At 40.8% G+C, this 21,445-nt stretch overlaps 1 protein-coding gene across 1 annotated transcript in view; it reads right to left on the reverse strand.

Annotated features, from left to right (window-relative positions):
* Positions 1-1,855: 1,855 nt before the first annotated feature.
* Positions 1,856-21,445, reverse strand: part of rnf19b (ring finger protein 19B) — a 64,521-nt gene continuing 44,931 nt past the window's right edge. Inside the window, exons 3-10 of the mRNA XM_041808953.1 lie at positions 17,178-17,377; positions 9,152-9,296; positions 8,905-9,067; positions 6,845-6,959; positions 6,288-6,428; positions 5,619-5,808; positions 5,028-5,162; positions 1,856-4,236 (exon numbers count right to left, since the gene is read on the reverse strand). Of these exons, the coding sequence (XP_041664887.1) occupies positions 3,792-4,236; positions 5,028-5,162; positions 5,619-5,808; positions 6,288-6,428; positions 6,845-6,959; positions 8,905-9,067; positions 9,152-9,296; positions 17,178-17,377 (1,534 nt within the window). The 3' untranslated portion in view covers positions 1,856-3,791. The remainder of the gene's footprint in view (positions 4,237-5,027; positions 5,163-5,618; positions 5,809-6,287; positions 6,429-6,844; positions 6,960-8,904; positions 9,068-9,151; positions 9,297-17,177; positions 17,378-21,445) is intronic.

Raw genomic sequence — 21,445 nt, forward strand, 5'->3', positions numbered from 1 at the left:
CCCCAGCATCCCCTGCAGAACTGGTCTAGTCCAGTCCTCTGTGCCACCGCCGCCATACCTTTCACGCTACCATCTCTTCTCCTGGCACATTTATCCTCTCTGTTCAGGATGTGGCTTTAAAATTCACTGAGACCAAGATGGGAGTTGAACCTGGAACCTCCAGACTGTGAGTCAGTCCACTATCTCTTTAGGCTACAGAGCCAGACATGCAGCAGAGCCTCAGAGGGGCTTTTCCTTCTTTATATGGACTCAAATCTTGAAAACTTAAAGAAATTGGTCAGATTTGAAAGGCCAACTCCTGTCCAGGTCTCCTGAAGTCTATATTTGGACTCAGACTTTTAAAATAGTTGAACCCATGGTAAGATTTGAACCTGTAAACTCCTGATTTACAGTCAGCTGGTTTTTCCACTAATCCACTGAGATGCACACCTGTTCATGTTTCTCAGAGGATCTGATCTCTGCTTTTGGGGACTGGACTTAAAAATGTACCAAGAATCAAACCCACAACCTTGGGACTCTATGGCAGTCCTCTTTACTCCTGAGTCAGCGATTTACACCAGCAGCTTCAAAAAATCCACAGAAGATTTGAACAAACAACCTCATGACTCCAGGGTAGATACCTGTCCAACTGAGCTAACACTGGGGCTAAAGCTAGCTGCACTTTCTCTGAGACTTCACATCTGGAGTAAAACATCTCTACCATCCACAATCTTTGCTGCTGAGGACCATTTTCACATCTTGAGTTGCACATCTCCATGAGTGATAATCTTTGCTGCTAAAGACAGTTTTCATACTAGAGTTGCACATCTCCATGACTGAAGATCTTTGCTGCTGAAGACCGTTTTCACATCTTGAGTTGCACATCTCCATGAGTGATGATCTCTGCTGCTGAAGACCATATTCATACTAGAGTAGAGCATCTCTACAATCGACAAGCTTTGCTGCTGAAGACCATATTCATACTAGAGTAGAATATCTCTATGATCAAAAAGCTTTGCTGCTGGAGACCATATTCATACTAGAGCTGAACATCTCTACGATCAACAGTCTTTGCTGCTGAAGACCGTTTTCACATCTTGAGTTTCACATCTCCATGAGTGATAATCTTTGCTGCTGGAGACCATTTCCACATCTTGAGTTGCACATCTGCATGAGTGATAATCTTTGCTGCTGAAGACCATATTCATCCTTGAGAGGAGATATAGATATAAAAGCACTGACGAAAATAATGAAACAAACTTGTACACATCTTGAGCTCTCTATTTGCTCCTCTGGTCGAACTCCATCACCAATGATTGGAACACTGAGTTAATGCTTTTAGCCACTCGGTCATTTTTCTCCTGTGGAGTGAGCGCGCACACGAGGGAGAAGGAGTGAGGCTGCAAGCATGCAGGACAGAGAGATAGAGAAACAGTGGCTGAGCCAAGAAGAGCAGAAAGAGGAGCTGTGAAAATGACAATACAATACCCTATTCAAAATTTTCTGGGTGCATGCCTCCTTCCCATTAGTTTTACTGCCGAAATAATGGCAAGCTCTGGAAATTAATGACGGGTGTCACCCTCTGTTTCTGTGACAGTGTGAATGTTGCAAAGCTCACATAACCCACGGGTGCAGCGCGCCTTGTTGCTGGCATGCAATGGTTGCTACGTATCTGCTTTCGCGTAACACTTTGACACACAACGGTTTGCGAGGGCCCGTTATCACTGCTTGCAGCTTTAATTTTATATAATCACTGTTCCCCTCCAAAAAAATACTCCAACATTCCACAAAGAATTAAACCAAAATGTAGATGTTAAACGATGGCTGAAAGCTTTTGTCATACAAAGTGCAATAAACCACAACTCAGTGCTTTGTTTCAACATCAGATTGTGTTTATTTATTCTTCCCCACAGGTCCACAAGTCGCCTTTCAAAGTCCTGCATGTAGAGCCCCACACAGCGCAGGGCTTTAACAGTGTCAGGAGATGCACAAACAGTATAATAACACTTAAATATTGCTATCTATATACTCTAAAACCTTTCCAGATGAGGACAGGGCCACCTGTGGGCTTCATGGGAAATCTCCTTTAGCACTAACGCTCCGTCCGTGGTACATTCGTGTGTTTTCTCACAGGCAGGCGGGTGAAGACGAGTGAGAGGTGCAGACCAAACAAAGCACTGCCAAGTTCTATAAGCAGCGAAATCCATAAAGCTACTCTGAGATGAAAAAGGCTCCTGGGTCGATTCCTTTTCAGATTAAAGGAAAACCTGGAGGGAAACCTTTTTTGTTTTTTTTTTCAAACTGAAGCACAGAGGTGATACAAAGCTAAGAAACAATTCAGGCAGGTGAGTATGATTCAAAAGAGCTTAACGGCATTGACGTTTGAAGAGTTTGGCTCCAAAAGTAAAACCTATTTTTAATGAGATGATTAGTAAAATACAAAATGATAAAGTTAGAGATTAAAAAACAGGATAATTACAGTCCTTGGATCATAAAATTGATAAAAACACACCGACTGACCTTAAAAATACTGAGTACATGAGAAAGAGTTCAAAATGATTATACAAGATTTTAGAGCCAAACTCTCCTGGAGTTACATCCAACATAAAAGGCCTTCAGGAGGTGATTTATTTTGGTTGTACCACAGACTTTAGTATGCAACTGAAGTAAACTCACTCATAGCGACACATAATGAAGGCAAAAAAGATAAATAGGATAATTCAGATAAAGTGCACGAGTGCTCATTCAAAAACAAAGTGGGACAAACAAATACATTCATAAAGAGTCCAGTCATACGTTCATACACGCATACCTGGGACGTTCAAGTGGGTCAGATCACCAGTTAGCACATCAGGGGACCAAAAGCAGGTGAGAGCCAATCGGAGAGAGTTCTGACAATAAGCAGAGGGCAGAGTCAGAGATGTGCTGCCAGTATGGAGGGGTAAAATACTTCCCAAAATTAAGCAGAGTGACCCTTCTTGGCTTATGTGGATTTTTAGGATAAAGGATAAATTTAAGCTTGATTATCTCATTGGGATAACCTGATACGGTCCTAAACTATCATTAAAGACTGTAAAGCAGATTCTTTCAGTACCTTCTAATCTTCTTCTCGACACTATTGACATTACTCATTGGCTTATTTCTGTTACATCATTATATTTAAATTTGTCCCTGTGTGCATCCTTCCAGACCTTGAGATTCAAGTGCAGCTTCCTCCTCTCAAGTAAACTAACTTTCTCCCCCAGTGTAACAAAACCTTGCTGCCTTTTTAATCCTCTCACACAGCTCATGCAGACTCATGCACACAGCAAATAAAACAATTCAAGGTCATCTGAATATAAATAGAAGAAGAGGAAGAAAATAAAGACACAATAGTGAAGTCCACATTCATCCACACATTGTTAAAAACATCCCCTTCATCCTCTGCAGACTTCTCCTTCTGCTGTGCTTGGTGACGTTTCACCTTGTCTCTTAATTTGAATATCTCTCATGGAAAAATTTGTACCTCTGTTATCTTTTTTTTGCTTAAGTAGCCAAGGCATTTTGCACCGAGGAGTAAACATAAATCATCATGTTAGAAATCTCAGAGGTAGAACCCTGACAATGTTCTCAGTGAGATTGACAGGTCGAAAGATAAGACAGACGGACAAAAGTAAACAAACTGTATGGGTTTAAGACGATGTCTGTGTGTGAGTCGCAGAAGCAGCAAACCAGAAACGACAGAAGAAAAAAGCAGATGAAGAGAACGAGGATAAATGTGGCTGTTTGGGGGGTTTGTTAGTTTTTGTGCAATCCTGAGAGTAGCGTTTCTCTCAGACGTAGAGGATGACATTGCTGTCTGCGGGACAGTGAAGGCCTTCAGGGGGGTTCAGGGCTCGGCAAGAAGGGGGCTGGGGCTGCTGTCCGGCCGCAGCGTGACAGCTTTTTGGGTGTGGGGAGTCACAGTCGTCTGACGTCAGCTCGGCGATGTCGTCCGACTGAGTGTCCGACATCTCCAGGTCGCTGCGGATGCTCTCCGGCTGAGCCAGCGTCACGTCTCGGAGCCCCTCCCTGATCGACGCACCCGGAGAAAGTCCCAACGCTGAGCCAGACAGAGCCCCGCCCCTTCTGGAGCTGCAGTCCTGAGGCTCTTCCCCTCCTGAGACGGTCGCCATGGCAGCAGTGCCAGGAGGCGGGGTTAGGTCCTCTTCGCTGGTCAGGCAGAGATGGCTGGGTTTGGTCTCGATGTCCACCTGGATCTCCAGGTTGGTGCAGTCCCTGCAGAGTCACAACAAGTCGGTCACAGTGAACCACAGAACTTCAGATAATTTTGCTTCAGTTTATTTTAAACCAACTTTAGATGTCTGCATTAACCTGCCTAGTCTTATTTGTCCTTGCAAACTCAGCATATCCAGTTAAAGGGATATTTCAGTATTTCTGAAGTTGGGTTGTACAAAGGACCTGGCAATAATAGTGGCATTAGCCTCCAGTGATTTCAGTGAGTGTTGTCCCTTCAAACATGTGCTTGGAGAAGATAGGCTATACAGTGCTACAAATGGGTACAGTTTCTCAGCACATTTTAGAGAATTCAAGGTTAAAATGAGCCAAAAACAATGCAGGCGAAATTGTACGCTATATCAAAAATCTTTGAATTGTTTTATTTTTCTCCTAGAAAGCCTCTGTGTTTGGCAATGCTTTGCAATGCATCCTTCGGCTACCGGTTATGTGCTATGAGCCAAAATTGGTTTTGGCTAATTTTTTTTTTTTTACCAAAAAATCTCTAAATTAAGTAGAGCAACTGTACCCATCTGCTATGCTTTATAGATTTGCTTCGCCAAATGGGTCCTGTTTGAAGGAGCAAGGCTCACTGAAATCACTGGAGGTTAAAGCCTCTACTATTTCCAAGTACCTTATAAAACCCAACTTCAAAAATACCGAAATATCCCTTTAAAGTCTGACTGATCAGCAACCTGACAGCTAACAAAGCCTTCATTAGGTTCGAAACAGGAATGCAACCAAAAGAGTGGAATTAGAAGCAGAGACACCAGAGAAGAAGAGTAAAGAGTCACCTGTCAGGTAGTGTGTAGGAGGAGATTATAGATCCAGCCATTCCTCGGGTGCTGGCACAGTCACTCCCTGCTCCCAGACTGCCTGTCTCCCTCTGAGCTGACTCTTTAGCCAGCTCCCCCGCCTGCACCTCCAACCTGAAGGAGAACAAATAAAATCCATCAGACTGATTTGTCAATATTCAGCATGAATAAAGAGCATAATCAAGACGGCACAAGGATCAAGACAAAATGCTTAATTACAACCTCTATGGAGGTCATACTTTGAAGATTGGCAGGACATCTCCAAACTCCATGAACAAACTGCCATGTAGTTTAGCTTAACATCTACTGATGAGCTGTCTCTCACAAACTAAGTCCTGTAAGGGTTGACACAGACGTTCCAAAGGCCATTTTTAATTTTAAGGGTAGAGGCACATAGGCCAAAACTCTGGTTTTGTTATCCTTTAAAGTGATTAAGAAAGAGGATTCTGAGGATCCATTCATGTTTACTGTTTTTCTATCCTCAAGTAATGCAGTGACAGGATGTACGGCGACTCCGGTCAGGAGTTTCATTAACTTTCTGTGATAAAACATGTAACAGCTCTTCCTCACCTGCTGTATTTGCCGTTGCGTGTCCCCAAGGCACCGCCTGCCAGTGTGTTAAAGTGTGGAGTGTCACCCAGAGTCCCTGGTGCCACAGAAAGCCCCTCACTGGGGGAGGTGGTGCTCATCCCGCTGACGGCTCCGTCCAGACTGCTCTCACCCAGGCTGGGGGACTTCAGGGCTCGCCATGCATCAGCCACTGCAGAATTTTAAAGATATTTTTTAATAAGATTTATTTTTGGACTTTTTATGCCTTTATTAGGATAAAACTAGGGAGAGAGGGTGGGGAATAGCATACTGGAAAGGAGCCCCAGGTCACTGTTGAACCTAGGGAGCCCACCTTGAGGACAACAGCCTCTTTAACCACTAGGCTTATGGATTTCAACTGGTCTAGCCTCAGGACCCACCAGCATCTCCTTATTTATGCAGGCTGAAGGCTTCACTTCTTAATATCTTGAAGTTAAAAATGGAGTACCCCAGGGCTCAATCTAGGGGCCGCTGTTGTTTACACTTAGTGTCAATTCAAACATTTAATTTCACCCCATTTTCCTATGATAATGAGCACATTTCACTTGTTTTCTCAAGATCTTGACTCAAGTATTTTTATCTTGCATGTGAAAAGGTGAACATGTAAAGACCTGGTGAACAATAACCTGAGATTTAGTCTGGTGTCCTCACCTGTGATTGGCCCATCGTCTTCATCGAAGTCAATCCTCACTCCTCGTCCCTTCCCTCTGCTCACACCACATCCTCCTCCTCGACACAGAGAGATGGGCACCACACCGTACACGTAGGCAAGCATGATGGGAACACCAATGCCTGGAAACAATCAAGTCAGACACACTTATAACCAATTAGACCAAGAGATTGTGAACTTAAAACTGCACAGTGTACAGCTATAAAGACAATGACTTAAAGCCAATAAACTATATCAGTATAAAGGGGAAGGGTGATAAATATTTACTGATCTATTCATTTAGATATATATTATTCCCTGTTTTAAGTTTAAATATTCAAATTTGGTTAAATTTTGTCTGTTTTGCTGTCCCCTGTATAAAATCATAAAAGGAATTATTTAAAAACTGTGCAGATTTTGCTGTGAAAATAAGTTTGTCTTTCATTCTCCAACATCAACAGCTCTGCAGATAAACAATCTGTGCTGGATTTGTTTTTGATTTCATCCTGACAGATTCATGTTGAATGATTATTCCTGACAGTTCTGTCGAGCCTCTTACCCACGCTGACAGCTGCGATGACCGGGGCAGTGACGATAGACAGGGCCACGCCCCCTGTGATGGCGAGGTTCCTCCTGTGACGAGACGACTTCTTCAGCTCATAGTGGGCGTGGATCTGCAGCAGAGGAGAGAGGAGGTCAATGCACTCCTCAAATACTGAAAAGAATTATCTGAGCATCAGCAAAGTGATATCTGAGACTTGATCTAATTTACATGAAGGTACTACAATCAGACGTTCTGCAAGATCTTCAATGTGCAGTTCAGCTTTTCTCCACAGGGGGGTGCTGCAGTGCCTTAATGTGCAAAAAAACTGATATTGTGTAACTTCCTTCCTCTGAGGGGTTTTGACTGACCACCGGCCTTCAGCTCTCACTATCAAACATGAATAAAATAATGAAAGAAGCTTTATAAACAAGGGCTGAAGCTGGTTATAAAATGTGAACAGTTATGAAGTTTAAGTGACCAAAATAAAACACATTTACTGAGAAATAAAAAAAAACTGTGGCTTTATTTGAGCTGCTTTAAATGCTTTGTCTTACTAAATGTCTTGTGGCGCCTTATACTGTTTAGGTGGAAATACCCTCTTCATCTCAAACATTCTCACCATATTCAAGACATTATACAGTGTGTGTGTATATATATATATAAGTGTGTGTGTGTGTGTGTATCTTTTGTATTCTGTATACATGTTTTACTTTTTTCTCTGGATCTAATACACAAATGCTTTTCTCTACATTTTTGTAGGTGCAAAAAGCCAACTATAAAGAGACCTTGATTAAAAAATTTTACTTTCAGTAATAGTGAGGATATTTTTACTGACTTCTTTTTTTCCTTCCAAGTCTCTGCGACCCCTCTTTGCACCTCCTGTGGACTCTGCAGGGCATCATGACCCCTATGTTGAAAAACCGTCCTATTCTAATAAAGGAACTTCAATATAAACCATCCTCAGTGTCTATTTGTGCATTGTTTAGGGCTGTCTAAGATATTTTATGACACTTTATTGAAACCATCTCCATGAAAAGTTTGTCTTGGTTTCTGGTTTTAATGTACAGATGTCTTTCACAGTCTTAAGGTCAGTGTGGTGGCTACTTTTACCGTAAATTTATTTTGTGGTGCTCAAAGGAAAAAAAGGGACTTTTTCTATGAAACTCTGGGTTTGAAACAAGGGCAACGTACTGAAACTTAGAAAATGTTTTCTGTTCTGTAATGCTGTGAATTCCAGATAAAGAGCGGAGGGGGAGGACAGTGAAAGGATGATTGTGGCTTCACTGTAAACTGTGAGTGTGTTGCCATAGCTCTGTGGTTTTCACTTCTGGTTTCTGTAGCAGAGGATGAAGAGAAATGTAAAGTGACCATGAAGATAAAAAAAAAACTGTGTAAAGACATCTGAGCTACAAACCAACGGACGACTGACAGGAAATGTTGTCAGTGTTAGAGAAAACTTCTGGTATCAGAGCTAGATTAAGAATAATAACACATGAAAACAGTTACATAACCGGTCTGTTTCTCAAGAAAGTCCCTTGAACTCCCCAAATCCCACTTGGCTTTTAAATCCCTCATCCTGGATTCAGTCTAAACATGAGTTCTGATGAAATTTGCTCTGAACACTGTTGAAAAAAAATCTCAAATGGGATATCTGAAAAAGTTTTTGCATCTTTTTCAAGAAACTCAACACTGCCATGCTGCCAGATTTTTCTTTGTATGAGGAGAATTCAGGCCTTTTTTTTTTCTTGTTATATCTAGGGAAAACATGTTTTTCTATGCTTTTCAGCTGAAATAAGAGTAATGTAAAACTGTTTAATTCTCCATCCAGTCAAAAAAATAACCTAGTTGTAGTTGGTATAATCATGAAAAAAACGTTAAATCCTAACTAAGGTTTCAAACTATCTCACTAAAATCATTTGCCAACTTTTTGATGGATTGTGGCCCACTTTTTTATTTCGCCCCCCCTCCTCAAATATCCTGAGTCCGCCACTGGTATTATTCAAATATCAACGTTCTGCACCCTTGAGAATTGTCAAACTATTCAACTAATCAAATGTTCACTGCAGGTTTCTCACCTTGCGTCCGACGTAAACAGGGATACCGATGACCATGGCGGGGACGGCGATGCCTGCGATCAGAGTGATGCCGACCGGAGCTCCAATCAGAGTACCCAGCTGCCACAAAATCTTCTTCTTCCTGCTCCAGGGCTTCTTTCCCCAGAACGTGCAGCCAGAAGGACTGATGGAAGAGAGAGGAGAATAATGAAACACCTGAAGAATCTGACAGCTGGTGTTGAAGTAAAATAATAACAGCTGTGAGTACCTGAGGTAGTGCAGGTCAGAAATCTCCTTCATGCAGAGCCAGCAGAACTCACAGCCACACACGGCACAGGTCATGTGATTACAGCTCCCATCATTCATCTTGATGATGTAAGCACCACAGCGAGGGCACGGCTTGATATCATCAGCTGGAGATGAGATAAGAAAAAACAAGAATTCGTTTTTTTTTCATGTTTTCATGAATTTTCCCTTTTTTTAACTTGTAAAGGATTTTTTGTGTATGGTGTGTTAGTGACTTTTAGAGGTACTTGTTTATGGATTTTGTTGCATGGTTAACCATAGAAAACCAACTTATTTTTTCTTGTCTCAATGCTGAGCTAAGCTTCCCAGCTTCTGGCCTTTTATGTTTATCAGACAAGGAAGAGACTTGTTTTAACCTGCTTTTGAAAGGACAAGAAAGTGAAAGCTTCAACAGTCCCTAAAAGCACACAAACCCCCCTATTCTAAAACATTCCCAGTCAATGACTCATTCAAAAAAAAAAAAAAGATTTTCAGTCTCTTTAACAAAAAATATATAAACACGCGACTTTAACTCTTTGTGGCAAGCAAAATCAACATTAAAAAAAAAAACGCAGCCTCTTCTTTCATTCTCAAACATCCTGTTAATCTGAATTAATCACATCCTGATCTGGTTAAGCTAGGTCAATGCAGTGTGTTGAGTAGAGACCAAACAAACTGTTCAGGGTCCCCAACTCCATGGCTTACTACTTGTTCGAAACCTTGTTCATTAAAGGGATATTTTGGCATTTTAAGGTTGGGTAGTACTCCGCAACAGCAGTTGCATTAGCCTCCAGAGACTTTTGTATTTGTTGCTCCTTCAGGAATGACACATTTTGGGAAGCTAGGTTATACAGTGTTACAGACAGGAACAACTGCTCTGTGTAATTTAGCGAGTTTAAGGTTGGGCTAAAAACAAAAGAGAGCTGTTGTTACCAGTGGGACTTCACAACTCTTCTTCAGAACATTTCTGATCGAGGATAGCGGCTCACAGACACCTGCAGCCTGCATCACTCCCCACCCAGAGTCCCCTGTCTTACTAAACAAAGGTGTTTTACAAACCTTCTTCAATTTCATGAAGGTAAACTAGAGAAACTCTAATCGACCAGAAGGGCTAAATGGAAATTTTTCATCCAGGTAGGTTTATGGCTGATAACTAGATGGGCTACAGTGGGCACGATATGTTTACTTTATGAAAAAAAGTGTGTCAGCTGAAGGCTACAATAGTTGTGGATTTTTCAGTAGTTCTTAACCTTTCGTTTTAGATTTCAGTTTAGTTTTAATTGGTTTCCAATGCTCTTCACTTGTCATTTTATTTATTCAATTTTATTGTCTGTATACAACTGAAGACCTAAAATTACCATTGAGTGAAGTCTTCTTCAATCTAATCTCGCAGTTTTACCCTCTCCAGGCCTGGGTGTACATGTCAGTTAGCATGGTGCTGTTTTAGTCAGTTTCATAAGCACAGAATTGAATTTTAGTTAGTTTCCGTTTCTTCTGCACAGCTCAGTTTTTTTTCAGTTTCAGTGAACAAAAATTATTTTTACATTTTAGTTTTAGTTATTTAGTTAGTTTTAGTCAACTATACTAACCTTGGTCAGCTGTTGGAGTAGAAAACAGCGCTGAAATAACTAGCTTTTAGCTTAGTAACTTTTTGTTTCCTCTGACAAAGCCACTAACCCAAACAGCAGATCAGAAACGCTGAGGCAGAAGAGCATGCAGCTACAAATAAAACACTTAAAAATATTTTGATAAAGCATGCAATTGAGCCAACTTAGTTTTTGACACATTTTAACTGTAAACTTAAAGCTAAACTATGCAGAGCAACTGTACCCATCTCTAGCGATGTATAGCCTAGCTTCTCCTAGCGTCATGCTTAAAGTGGCAATGCTCACAGAAATCTCTGGAGGCTCTTGCCACTACTACAGGTACTTCATACAACCCAAATTCAAAAGTGCCGAAATACCCCTTTAAAAACAACACTCCATAAGGTGAATTTACTAAACAGTAAACCAATGTTTTCATTTAATGGATGCATTTCACATAATGAGGGAGAAAAGCTGCTAAAAATTCCCCTGCTAGTTTATTTAGCTATTTATTTATTTATTTATTGTACATTAAAGAACATGGGCTTGTAAATGATTTCCATCTGTAGTCCTTGGCAGGTTGATGGTAAACATATAAAAGTGTACATCAAGCATGTACATAATAAAAATACACATAAAATCAGACAATACCCAGAGACCAAACAACACAACCAGTCCAACACACCCACATACAACAATACAGAAGGTGACTTTGCTTAAGACTGACCTGGAATAAAGTGAACATCGCAGTTAAAGTGCATAAGATGTTCAGGTGCATGAGGCACATGGTAAAGTGCCAAAGTTGCGCATGATCCTTAATATACTTAAAGAAATTGTACATTTGCCCTTGGCCTGTTTATTTAAAGTGCTAACATTATTACACATAGCCCTATTGCACAGAAGTTGCATAAAAAGATGTGTTTATGCTTGTATTATTGTGCAGGGATAGCATAGATAAGTGTATCTATGTATCATATTATTATCCATGTATAATATTGCACAGAAGATGCATACATAGTTATATGCAAGTATGTTTGAAAAGAGATTATGAAATGTTTAAATATGGTCACATTTCTGATTTGTCCTGGTTAATACTGAGTGAACCAAGAATGGGTTGTGAGTCGCTTGCAGCGTCCACCAGGATGTCACTATTAACAGCTTTTTTCTGTCATTAAGTGAAACTCAAAGAAGAATTAAAAACAGTGTAGTAAGAACATCTTATAGAGTACTGTTTTATTATTGTACAGAGTAATTCACTTAAAAGAAGATGGGCAGAGCTGATCAGCGCATCTCTACTCATCATCTTTTGCTATCGTTTTTTTTTTTTTTTCTTTTTTTTTTTAAGATATATTTTTGGGCTTTTTAGTGGAAAGAGGAGGACAGTGGATGGAGTCAGAAATGGGATGAGAGTGGGGAGAGACATGCGGCAAACGACCACAGGCCGGATTCAAACCCGGGCTGCCCACGTACATGGGTAACTGATGAGACGAGAGCAGCAGCTTTGAAATGAAACCAGGAAGAAGAAAATAACGTTGACTCTGTGTTTGATATCTGCATGCTGGAAACAGTCTCTGCTCTTTAAAGGGCATTTTGGCCTTTTAACATGAAGAGACTCTGACAGATGTTTGTGTGTTTGTGTAGGAGTAGCCGTTATTGTTTGTTACTCTGCTGACACGACGCAACAAACTCTCACTTTTGCCCTCCGTTTCTTCCTCTCACTCTCACTCTTTCCATCCCTCCTCTCTCTCATTTTCTATCATCTTTTACTCGTCTCCATTCTTTCTTCTTCTTCAGTCTCTGTGCGTTTTTCTGTAAACAGTTGAGTAAGCAGCAGGTGTTAAACATTCAGACAGACAGATAAAGAGGGAGCGGCCTGGGTTTTTATGACTCAGTTTCTGTCTCCTGGATTGATGTCAGGTCTTTGAAGAGTTGGCAGACCGAGGCAGAGTGGAAGAAGAGACACAGAGACGGAGGACAGCTGGAGGGATTTAGCTAATAGATATTTAATCAAAATGGAATTAAAGACACATAAACACATGTACGAGTATTCGCACGCACAAGGCTGAATGATTGTTTGGATATTCATGTTTGTATTTGTTATGACAACGACATAAATGTTAAAGGAGAAACTCTAAATGTTCTACTTCATCCCACACCTCCACTTTAACTACACCAGCCTTAGCTTTTAAAGCCCATTGACACTTGTGGCTTGGATGACGGAAAGGTACTCTCCCACAACCTTATTACCCATAAATGACTCTTTCTGGTTTACTGTCACCAAAAATGAGTGTTTTTATAGCACACTTACGACAGCAACACCATCCCCAAAAGGTTCTTTCACAGCTATGAAGCTGTAGAGGGGACAGGCCTTCCTGTCTGCACAGCCAATGGCTGATGAGAAGAGAGGGTTGCAGTCTTGATCGGCTGATTAGACAAAAAGACTGACTGCTTCTTCTTTCTTGTTCTTTCTATGAGTAAGTTTATAACTATCATCCAACCTTTGAGTACCACAAGCAGAACAAGCTGCTAGAGGCTTCATGTCTGTGAGGAGATGCTGCCGTACGGAAGATCTGCCTCCCTTGCCTTGAGCTTGGCAGCCACATGTAGCATAGGCAGCAGATGTCAGGAAGCCCTGGATGAGAGTGTTTCCCAAGGTCATGTTTGTGGTGACAAACTGAACCCCGGCATAGCGTCTCTGCAGACTTTGGGTCATCTACAACATTAACGTTAATGTTCTCATCTCTGAGCTGCTTTGGTTTAGATCACACCTGCTAAATACATCCTGACAGTGCTTTGCATGCTTGCAAATTAACATGTGGTAGTAGAGCAAGATTATAAGTTGAGATAATGGAACATTTACCACTTTTACAATTGAATCATTGTGTTAGTCCAGCTAAAACCTAAAATGCATGTAAACAAGCGATGTCTCTAGGCTGATAATTTAGCATCTGACTAAAAACAAATCTAAATATTTCATTTTTAAAATTTGCTCAGCTAGTCTCTAGTGAAGATGTGAGGTTGTTTTAAATAACATAGATGACATTAGCATTGCTAGCACAGCCAGACTTTGAACCCCTTTGCAGGTTAATGTCCACATTCCTGTAATGAATGTCATCACTCATATCTGTGGTAAGATATGACACGGCCTACATACAGCTTAATCCTTAGATCAGAAATACTCAACTGGTGGGTCGATATCCAAAGGTGGGTCGTGGGGCAGTTTCCAATGGGTTGTGAATAGGTGTCTGAAAAATAAATGGTGGCAAAAGTCCTGAAGTCCTTTTTGGACATGCATTGATACCTATTATTTTACCCTGTTTTACTGTGAAATTGGGTAAATTTAAATGTTTGATCAATATTTTAACTAATCTATCTCCTCTTCTTGCTAAATGGCTACTTTTTCAATGATAATAAAGTAACTTCACAAGTTCTCTGGAAAACTGGCACAAATTAACACATAAAGATGGGGAAAGAGGGCATTAAATTTGTCAGTTTTGTCCCTTTTCTTTTTTATATCGGGTGTTTTGGTCCAATCATGCTCCAAACTGCAACATATTCAGTTCACTAAACATGTGTTGTTGAACATTTTTTGGAAACTTGGGTTGCGATCTGTCGTAAGACAGACTGGTGGGTCCTGAGGCCGGACCAGTTGAGAACTACTGCTCTAGATCAAATTAGTGCTAAACTGCACTGTACCTTGAGGATGCTACCAGTTCTATCTGTTTGCTGTAGTTTACATTGGGTTAAAGAGCATTGTGGCAGCATGTGGGGCTTTTCCATTATATTGGGTGGCTTGGCTCTAGTTGGTTTGACTCAGCACCGCACAGCTGGGGATTTGCTTTTCCACCACAACTGAGCTACCTGTTCTAGGGTGCATCTTTAGCTGACGATGCAGTGTTTTGAGCCCTCATTGATCTCATCCACAGTCTCTAATACTGCACCTGCTGAGAGTCCCATGCAATTTCACTACTGGATTAACGTTTCTTTATGACATGACAAAAAGTGACAGAACAAAGAAGGAAAGACAGGAATGGGAGCTGTATGTTCTGATCTGATTGTCTTTACATCGTCTTACAGCAAAAATTTAACTGTTTATAGATTGGGCAATAAGAACTGCATGCTTTACTAGTGCCAGCTTTACTCTCATTAGTTGTTACATAGGAAAGACGGTCTCTATCATGGGCGGTGCCCGACTATCAGACTGTAGTATGAAGACATAAATCATGAGTTTCGTCATGAGTCATAAATGTTTCAGTCTCACAGTTAACGCAGGGATCAGACCACCACTGTTAAGGCTGGGATAAAAGTTTAGGCCCTGCGTGCTTAGAGGTGAAGTGGGTGTGCTTAGGCCGCTGCTCTGCTTAGCCCAGGGCGGCCAAATTGGTGATGGAAAAGTAAATCAGCACGGCGTGGTTGGATTGGCACGGCAAAAAGTCATCGTGGTAAAGCCACAATGGTAGTAGTCATCTTCCTAGGAAATGGATCTGGAACCACTAAGCTTGAAGAAATAGCAAACACTGCATTCAAGCCAAAAGTAAGGTGTAGGTTCAGGTTCAGGTTCAGGTTACTTTATTTGTACCCGTAGGTAGATTTGTTTTGCAGTCAGTGAGATTAGAACATCCATTCCAACACGCAGATCACAGGACAGAAGCAACAAAGAAAACAAACAGGAAAGAAATGACGGTTATTTAAAACCTCCAAGGCATAACAGCCCAACCCCCCACCCCAACCCCTGAAAAGTGAAACAAACATGCCAAAAACAAAGGTAAAACATTAAAGTGCTCAAGGTTCCATCATAAAAGCAGAAATAGGCATAAAATAGGGTGAAGTACCCTCCATTGAGATCAAATTAAAAACTCAGCAAATCGATAGCTCTCAAAAAAGCCAGGGTAAGAACCAAGTTTACGATTCAAATATAGGAATATATATATAAGTGCATGAAAAAATTAAATACATGTGTGCAAGATAAGGCTACAACTTGTTCAGCTCAGCAATAGCAGCAGGAACAAAGCTGTTTTTATACTGCTTTGTTCTGCACCTTGGGACTAGAAACCTCCATCCAGAGGGGAGAAGCTGAAATTCACTGTGCAAAGGGTGAGAATCATCATTTAAGGCAGAGTAAGCTATCCTCTGCAACTGCTTAGTATACAGGGATGCTGGATAGAGCTGAGGCACACCAATAAGACGACTTGACCATTTCACTACCTGACTCAAGGAATTTTTATCTTTCAGAGATGTGTGACCAAACCAAGACACCAAGGAAAAAGACAAGATTGATTCAATAAAAGCCCGATAGAACATGGTCATTAATGTTCGGTCAATGTGAAAGTGTGACAGTTTCCTTAAACAATATAAACGCTGGTGGGCCTTTTTACACACCACTTCACAGTTAGCTGAAGCGAAGTGAGTATGTAATGAACAAAGATGTTAAATTTGTTCAGGTTTGTCTTGTTAGCAACTGGTCAACTTGTTGGCAAAGTCAACAGAAATAAGTCGGTAGTAACTCGTCAAAAGGGGGCATATCGCCAGAGTAGCATATCGCCATATTAGTGTAAAGAAATGAAGTCTCCTTCTCCTGTCTGCATACTGGAACAAGGAGTGTAGTCCAATTAAACGGCCTAATGGAGCTATGTTTGTAGCTTGACCGGACTGAGCATGTCAATGCACTGACTGTTTCTGATCAAAGAGTAAATCTAAGCTATAAAATATTAAGCATAACTTCTCTTGAACCTAACTCGCCCCACATCACTGGAAGAACTTTTTGCTGATGCAGGGCTTATTTGTTATTTTTAACCTTGAAATATGTTGTTTATTTGATCTTCTCAGGCCAATATAATCCTTTACATGTGAGCTGCAAATAAAATAAGAATTTATTTTACTATAATTGAGATAAATAACTTTGCTAATATTTTAGTTTTTGCGGCACTGGTGGGTTTGAGCCAGGAATCTTCTGCATGTGGGGCAGCATCATCATCTGCTACTGAAAATGTTACTGATGTCACATTGGATGCACAAATGTAGGGGTGACATTTAAAAATACTGTAAGACAAGATGTCTTAAACTCTCCAGAGTATGAACTCTGATATAAATAGTTTCTCGTGCTCAGTTGAACGCTGCATTCATCAGTCTGCAGTGAGAAGAGCAGCAGAGAGCTGAGAGGAGTCTGAGTCAGCGCTGTGACACAGTGAGGTGACTGACATGTGATGAAGACTGACACAGACACAGAGACGAAGAGACAGAGAGTCCTCAGAGGTGTGAAAATATTTTCAAGAGGGAAATGCTGCAGGAGACGATTTTGTCTGTCTGTACCGAGCACGCATCTGCAGACCCACGCATGCACAACAGGCGGGTGTCAGACTGTGGTTACTTTTGATCCTCGCCCTCCTCTCCAGGGAGGCTGATCTTTGTGTGTTTCACAGCTCTTACCGGGTCCTTGCTCCTGCGTGTAGCTGGGCGAGTGGTTGCTGTGCGTGTGCAGGGATTGCGCCCTCTGTTGGCGGGCAGTGTCGCACGTCTGGTTGGGGTGCCAGGCCTGTTTGCAGTGGTAGCAGAACTCGGCGCCACAGCCGTCTCTGCGACACACCAGCCGGGGACAGCTGGCACAGCCTGAGGCGATGACGGCGAATCTAAGAGAAGGAGACAGATTAAGAGAAAAAGTTAATAATTTAAACCATGGTGACAGAAAAAGTCAAATTATTATGTCAGAAAAAGAAATTAATAGCTAGAGTGAGGCATTAATTCACAACACTTTAGTATATTAAAACCCTCTGAGCTGAGCTGATTTTTTGGTATAGTGATATAAAAGTAGCCTTCGCTCTAAAGGATTTACTCTCTCTTTTTTTATAACTGTGAGAAAAGAGTCTCTGCCTTCAAGCCTATGTCACCACTGCTGGCAGGAAATGAACTGAGATGTAACTTTACTAAAACAGTTAAAGTCAATGACAGTTCCTGAGGAGTAAAGATCTCCAGTACGGCCACTAATGGACACTTGAAAGAGCCGGAGAGCTCTCCGCAGAGAGAGAGGAGACGTGATCAATGGAGAAATCACTGAGTAACAACACAGAGAGAGGAGACGGGATGAGGTCAATCAATACTGATTCACTAAGTTCAATATGGAGAGAGGAGATGAAGGAGCACAACGTTCACTGAGCAGGAGTGTCAATAAAGTTTTCAGAGTTATTCTGACATAAGTGTTGTGTTTAGACATGACACTTTAGAAAGGTCAAACCAGCAGATTATTATCTTAAACTGGAACTGGAATTAATGGACCAAATTATGAAGAGAAGGACAAAACATGATGGATATGATCTGTTCTTAATGACAGTGGGTGCAGTGAATCATGGGAAAACTGTAAAAACCAAAAACATTTCTGATATTTTTCTATGATCTTTCAAGTGAAAACTGTATTTAAAGCTAATTCAGCGATCAGTGTTGGGGTAAAAAATTACAAAGTCATCTTTAACAGTACTCTGATTACGTTTTTGATGTAGTAGTAGTAGCATAAAGCATTTGTTTAGCTATTCAGGATTTCTGTTATCTTGTCTCTTGTTTTCACACAAGGAATAATTTAGTCAATAAAATACCCCATTTCTGTTTCCTTTTCCTTTAAATAATACACTTTAAATCACTCTACTGTTTTAACAATAAAGCCCAGTTCAGAGAAAAGATTCACGACACAATGAGTCTGTTTTAGACTGTAATTGGGGACAGTTACAGCGGTGTGAAGTGACAGGCTTTAAGAATGTAATGTAATGACACTGAATTCAAATACAAGCACTTTAATATGGAGTTGGTGCCTTTTTGCAGCTATAACATTGCCCAGTCGTCTTGGAATATTTTGGAGTGTTTCTGTGGGAATTTGTGCCCATTCATTCTGTAGAGTATTTATGATGTCAGGCACTGATGTTGGACAGGAAGACCTGGCTCGCAATCTCCATTCCAGTTCATCTCAAAGGTGCTCAGTGGGGCTGAGGTCAGGGATCGGAGAGGAGCAGTCAAGTTCTTCCACACTAAAGTCATCAAACCATGTCTTTATAGTCCATGCTTTGTTGTGTTGGTGAAGCATTAAGACTGGCCTTTACTGGGGATAAGTGGCCTAGCCCAAACCCTGAAAAACAGCCCCATACCTTTATCCCTCCTCCACCAGACTTCACAGTTGGCACAATGCAGTCAGGAAGGTAATGTTCTCCTGGCATCTGCCTAACCCAGGCTCACCCATCTGACTGCAGAACAGGGAAGTGTGATACGTCACTCTTGGAACATACTTCCTCTGCTCCACACTCCAGTGAAGGGTGCTTTACACCAGTGGTCCTTGACTGGTGGGTCGGGACCCGAAAGTGGGTAGCGGAGCTGTTTTTGGTGGGTCGCAAGTTCAAGGTTGTTCAAGCTTTTGATAGCAAAGGATAGAATTAGATTTATACATTTTTACCCTGAATTATTAGAGAATTCTCGTTGTGAATTTACCCAAACGCATGATATTTTTACCCTTGATTTTTAAGGAAATTTATGTTGATTTTCCCAAAAGGATAAGGACTTATCCTAAATTTTTGGAAGAATTTTTCTTTGGCCAAATTTTCAAGAACATTTCATAAGGAATATGAGACTTTCAGGACTTTTTTCCAGAATTTTCAGCAATCTTCTCCAGTAGTATTCAGGAATTTTCAAAGGAAGATTTAGGGAATTTTCTGTTACAGTGTTGTGTATTTTGTCTGGGACGTTTCCCACAATCTTCAATAATATTTTCAAAGAATCTTTAGTCTTTTTATGTCTTATTTTCTGCAGTGTCTTTGTTCTGTCACATAGGGTTCTTCAGCACAATCTTTTATTAAACAAATCTGAATGATTGACAAATTCTTCAGAAATTAAATAATACTTTTGTCCATGTGGTCTAAACTGTATGACTTGTGAAAATTCTACACAAAGTACAGTTTTTACAATTAAAAGACAGAGATTAGATTCCTAAATCTACATTTGAGCCGGGATCTAAACATGTTGATGTCTGCTGTAAAAAACAGGACGTCTAAATATGAGAGCTAAAAGGGATTTCTTTGCTTTTGGAGCCAGCTGTAAACAGATCCTCAAGAACTGCAGCTTTTTCCTTTTCAGCACAGGCTCTACTTTTGAAAAGCAGAGGTTAAACATTGATTTGTTTTGTACTCAAGTTTGGCAAGCACACTTTCAAGAGTGGGATGTTAAATATAGCAGAGAGGATGGCATTTTATAACAATACAGGCAATTAAAGAAGAGGAGAGAGAGCTGTCAGTCACTGAAGGAATCACAAATGAGCCCAGTCGTCAAATATTGCCACCAAGCAAAGTGTGGAGGAGTGAAAACAAAAGCAAACAGGGATTTTAACATTTTAAGCCCTTTCCCTGCCATAAAAACAAACACAATGCCAGCTTTCTGCTCCCTACAGCTTAAGTTATACTATTAAAAAACACAGCGAGCGAGGATGAAGTGATAATTTAGCAAACTTTAATTGTTTTGGAACGCCTCCAACACACCAGCACCAACACGTCACTCATTTCCACCTCTTCAAACGGCGTGACGGGCCTGCTGTCGGGGAGGAATAAATTAACAGATATGAGAGGAGACAGGACTTCTCATCAGGACAAGATGAGACAGGAAGAAGTGTCATTCCTGCAGAAACACTTCCCTCTGTTCCTCTGAGGATAAAGACAGATCCTTCTATAGAGATAAAAATGATTTAATCCTCGCTGCTTCAGCCGAGCTCAGAGGTCAGCCGATCACCAAACTGACTCAACTTTTAAATTACAACATTTAAACTTTCTATTTAAGCCCAGGGAAACAAAAACACAGAGATGCCAGTTTGGCATTTTTTCCTGCAGCGTCAGCACTCTGCTTTAAGCCCGTCTAAACAGAAACAGCAGCAGAGTTTCACATGAGGAATGAACAAACATCTCCACGAGAAAAAAGACCTCGTAACCAATTCCTTTTTAAAATGGACTTTAACTGTCATGGGAAACCTCTCTTTCTCACTTCTGAAAAACCCAGGTTGGTATTTCCCTGACCTGAAAAGCCCCCCCCACGCCTCCGTGTGATTATCTAAAGGCTTACTTCCATGATTTTACCTTCATATTACATATTTTCATTTTATTATGTGCCACACATTGACCAGAGATACTCAGTCTAAATAGCTGTGTTTCCAACACTAACAGGAGAGCTAAACTCATAGCAGTGTTTTGACTAACAGTTTAACAGCGGTATCAATGGACAATCAAAAAAATGTGTTTTTGTAGCTACTGAGCCAAGAAGCTAGTGGCTCCTCTTTAACTGCTTTTCTCCTTTTTCCTTATTTGGTCATAAACATGCTTTTAAAGATAAAAGCAAATTATGAGCAGTGATGTGTCGTTCATAAATAAGCAGGTTCAAACTGGTTTTGACAACTGAGTCTGTTACTTTTAGTTGCAATGTTCACACCTGTAACCCAGTGAAAAACTTCACGCTCACAAACCTTACACACCAAGTCTAAAAAGTTTGTAATACAAGACAAAACAGTCTCACGCTGCAGAGAAAAAAGCAGTGAAGATGATTCTGAGGCTCCTTGAAAAAGAACAGAAAACCCTGAGGTCCATCAGTTCAGAGACCTTCATATGAGCGATTTGCACAAATCTGTGTTATGGTGCTGCTTCAAATTAGAGATATGGAGTGCAATTTTCATTCGATTTCTTTGT

Source organism: Cheilinus undulatus, linkage group 16 (assembly GCF_018320785.1).
Source record: "Cheilinus undulatus linkage group 16, ASM1832078v1, whole genome shotgun sequence".
NCBI classification, from domain to species: Eukaryota; Metazoa; Chordata; class Actinopteri; order Labriformes; family Labridae; genus Cheilinus; species Cheilinus undulatus.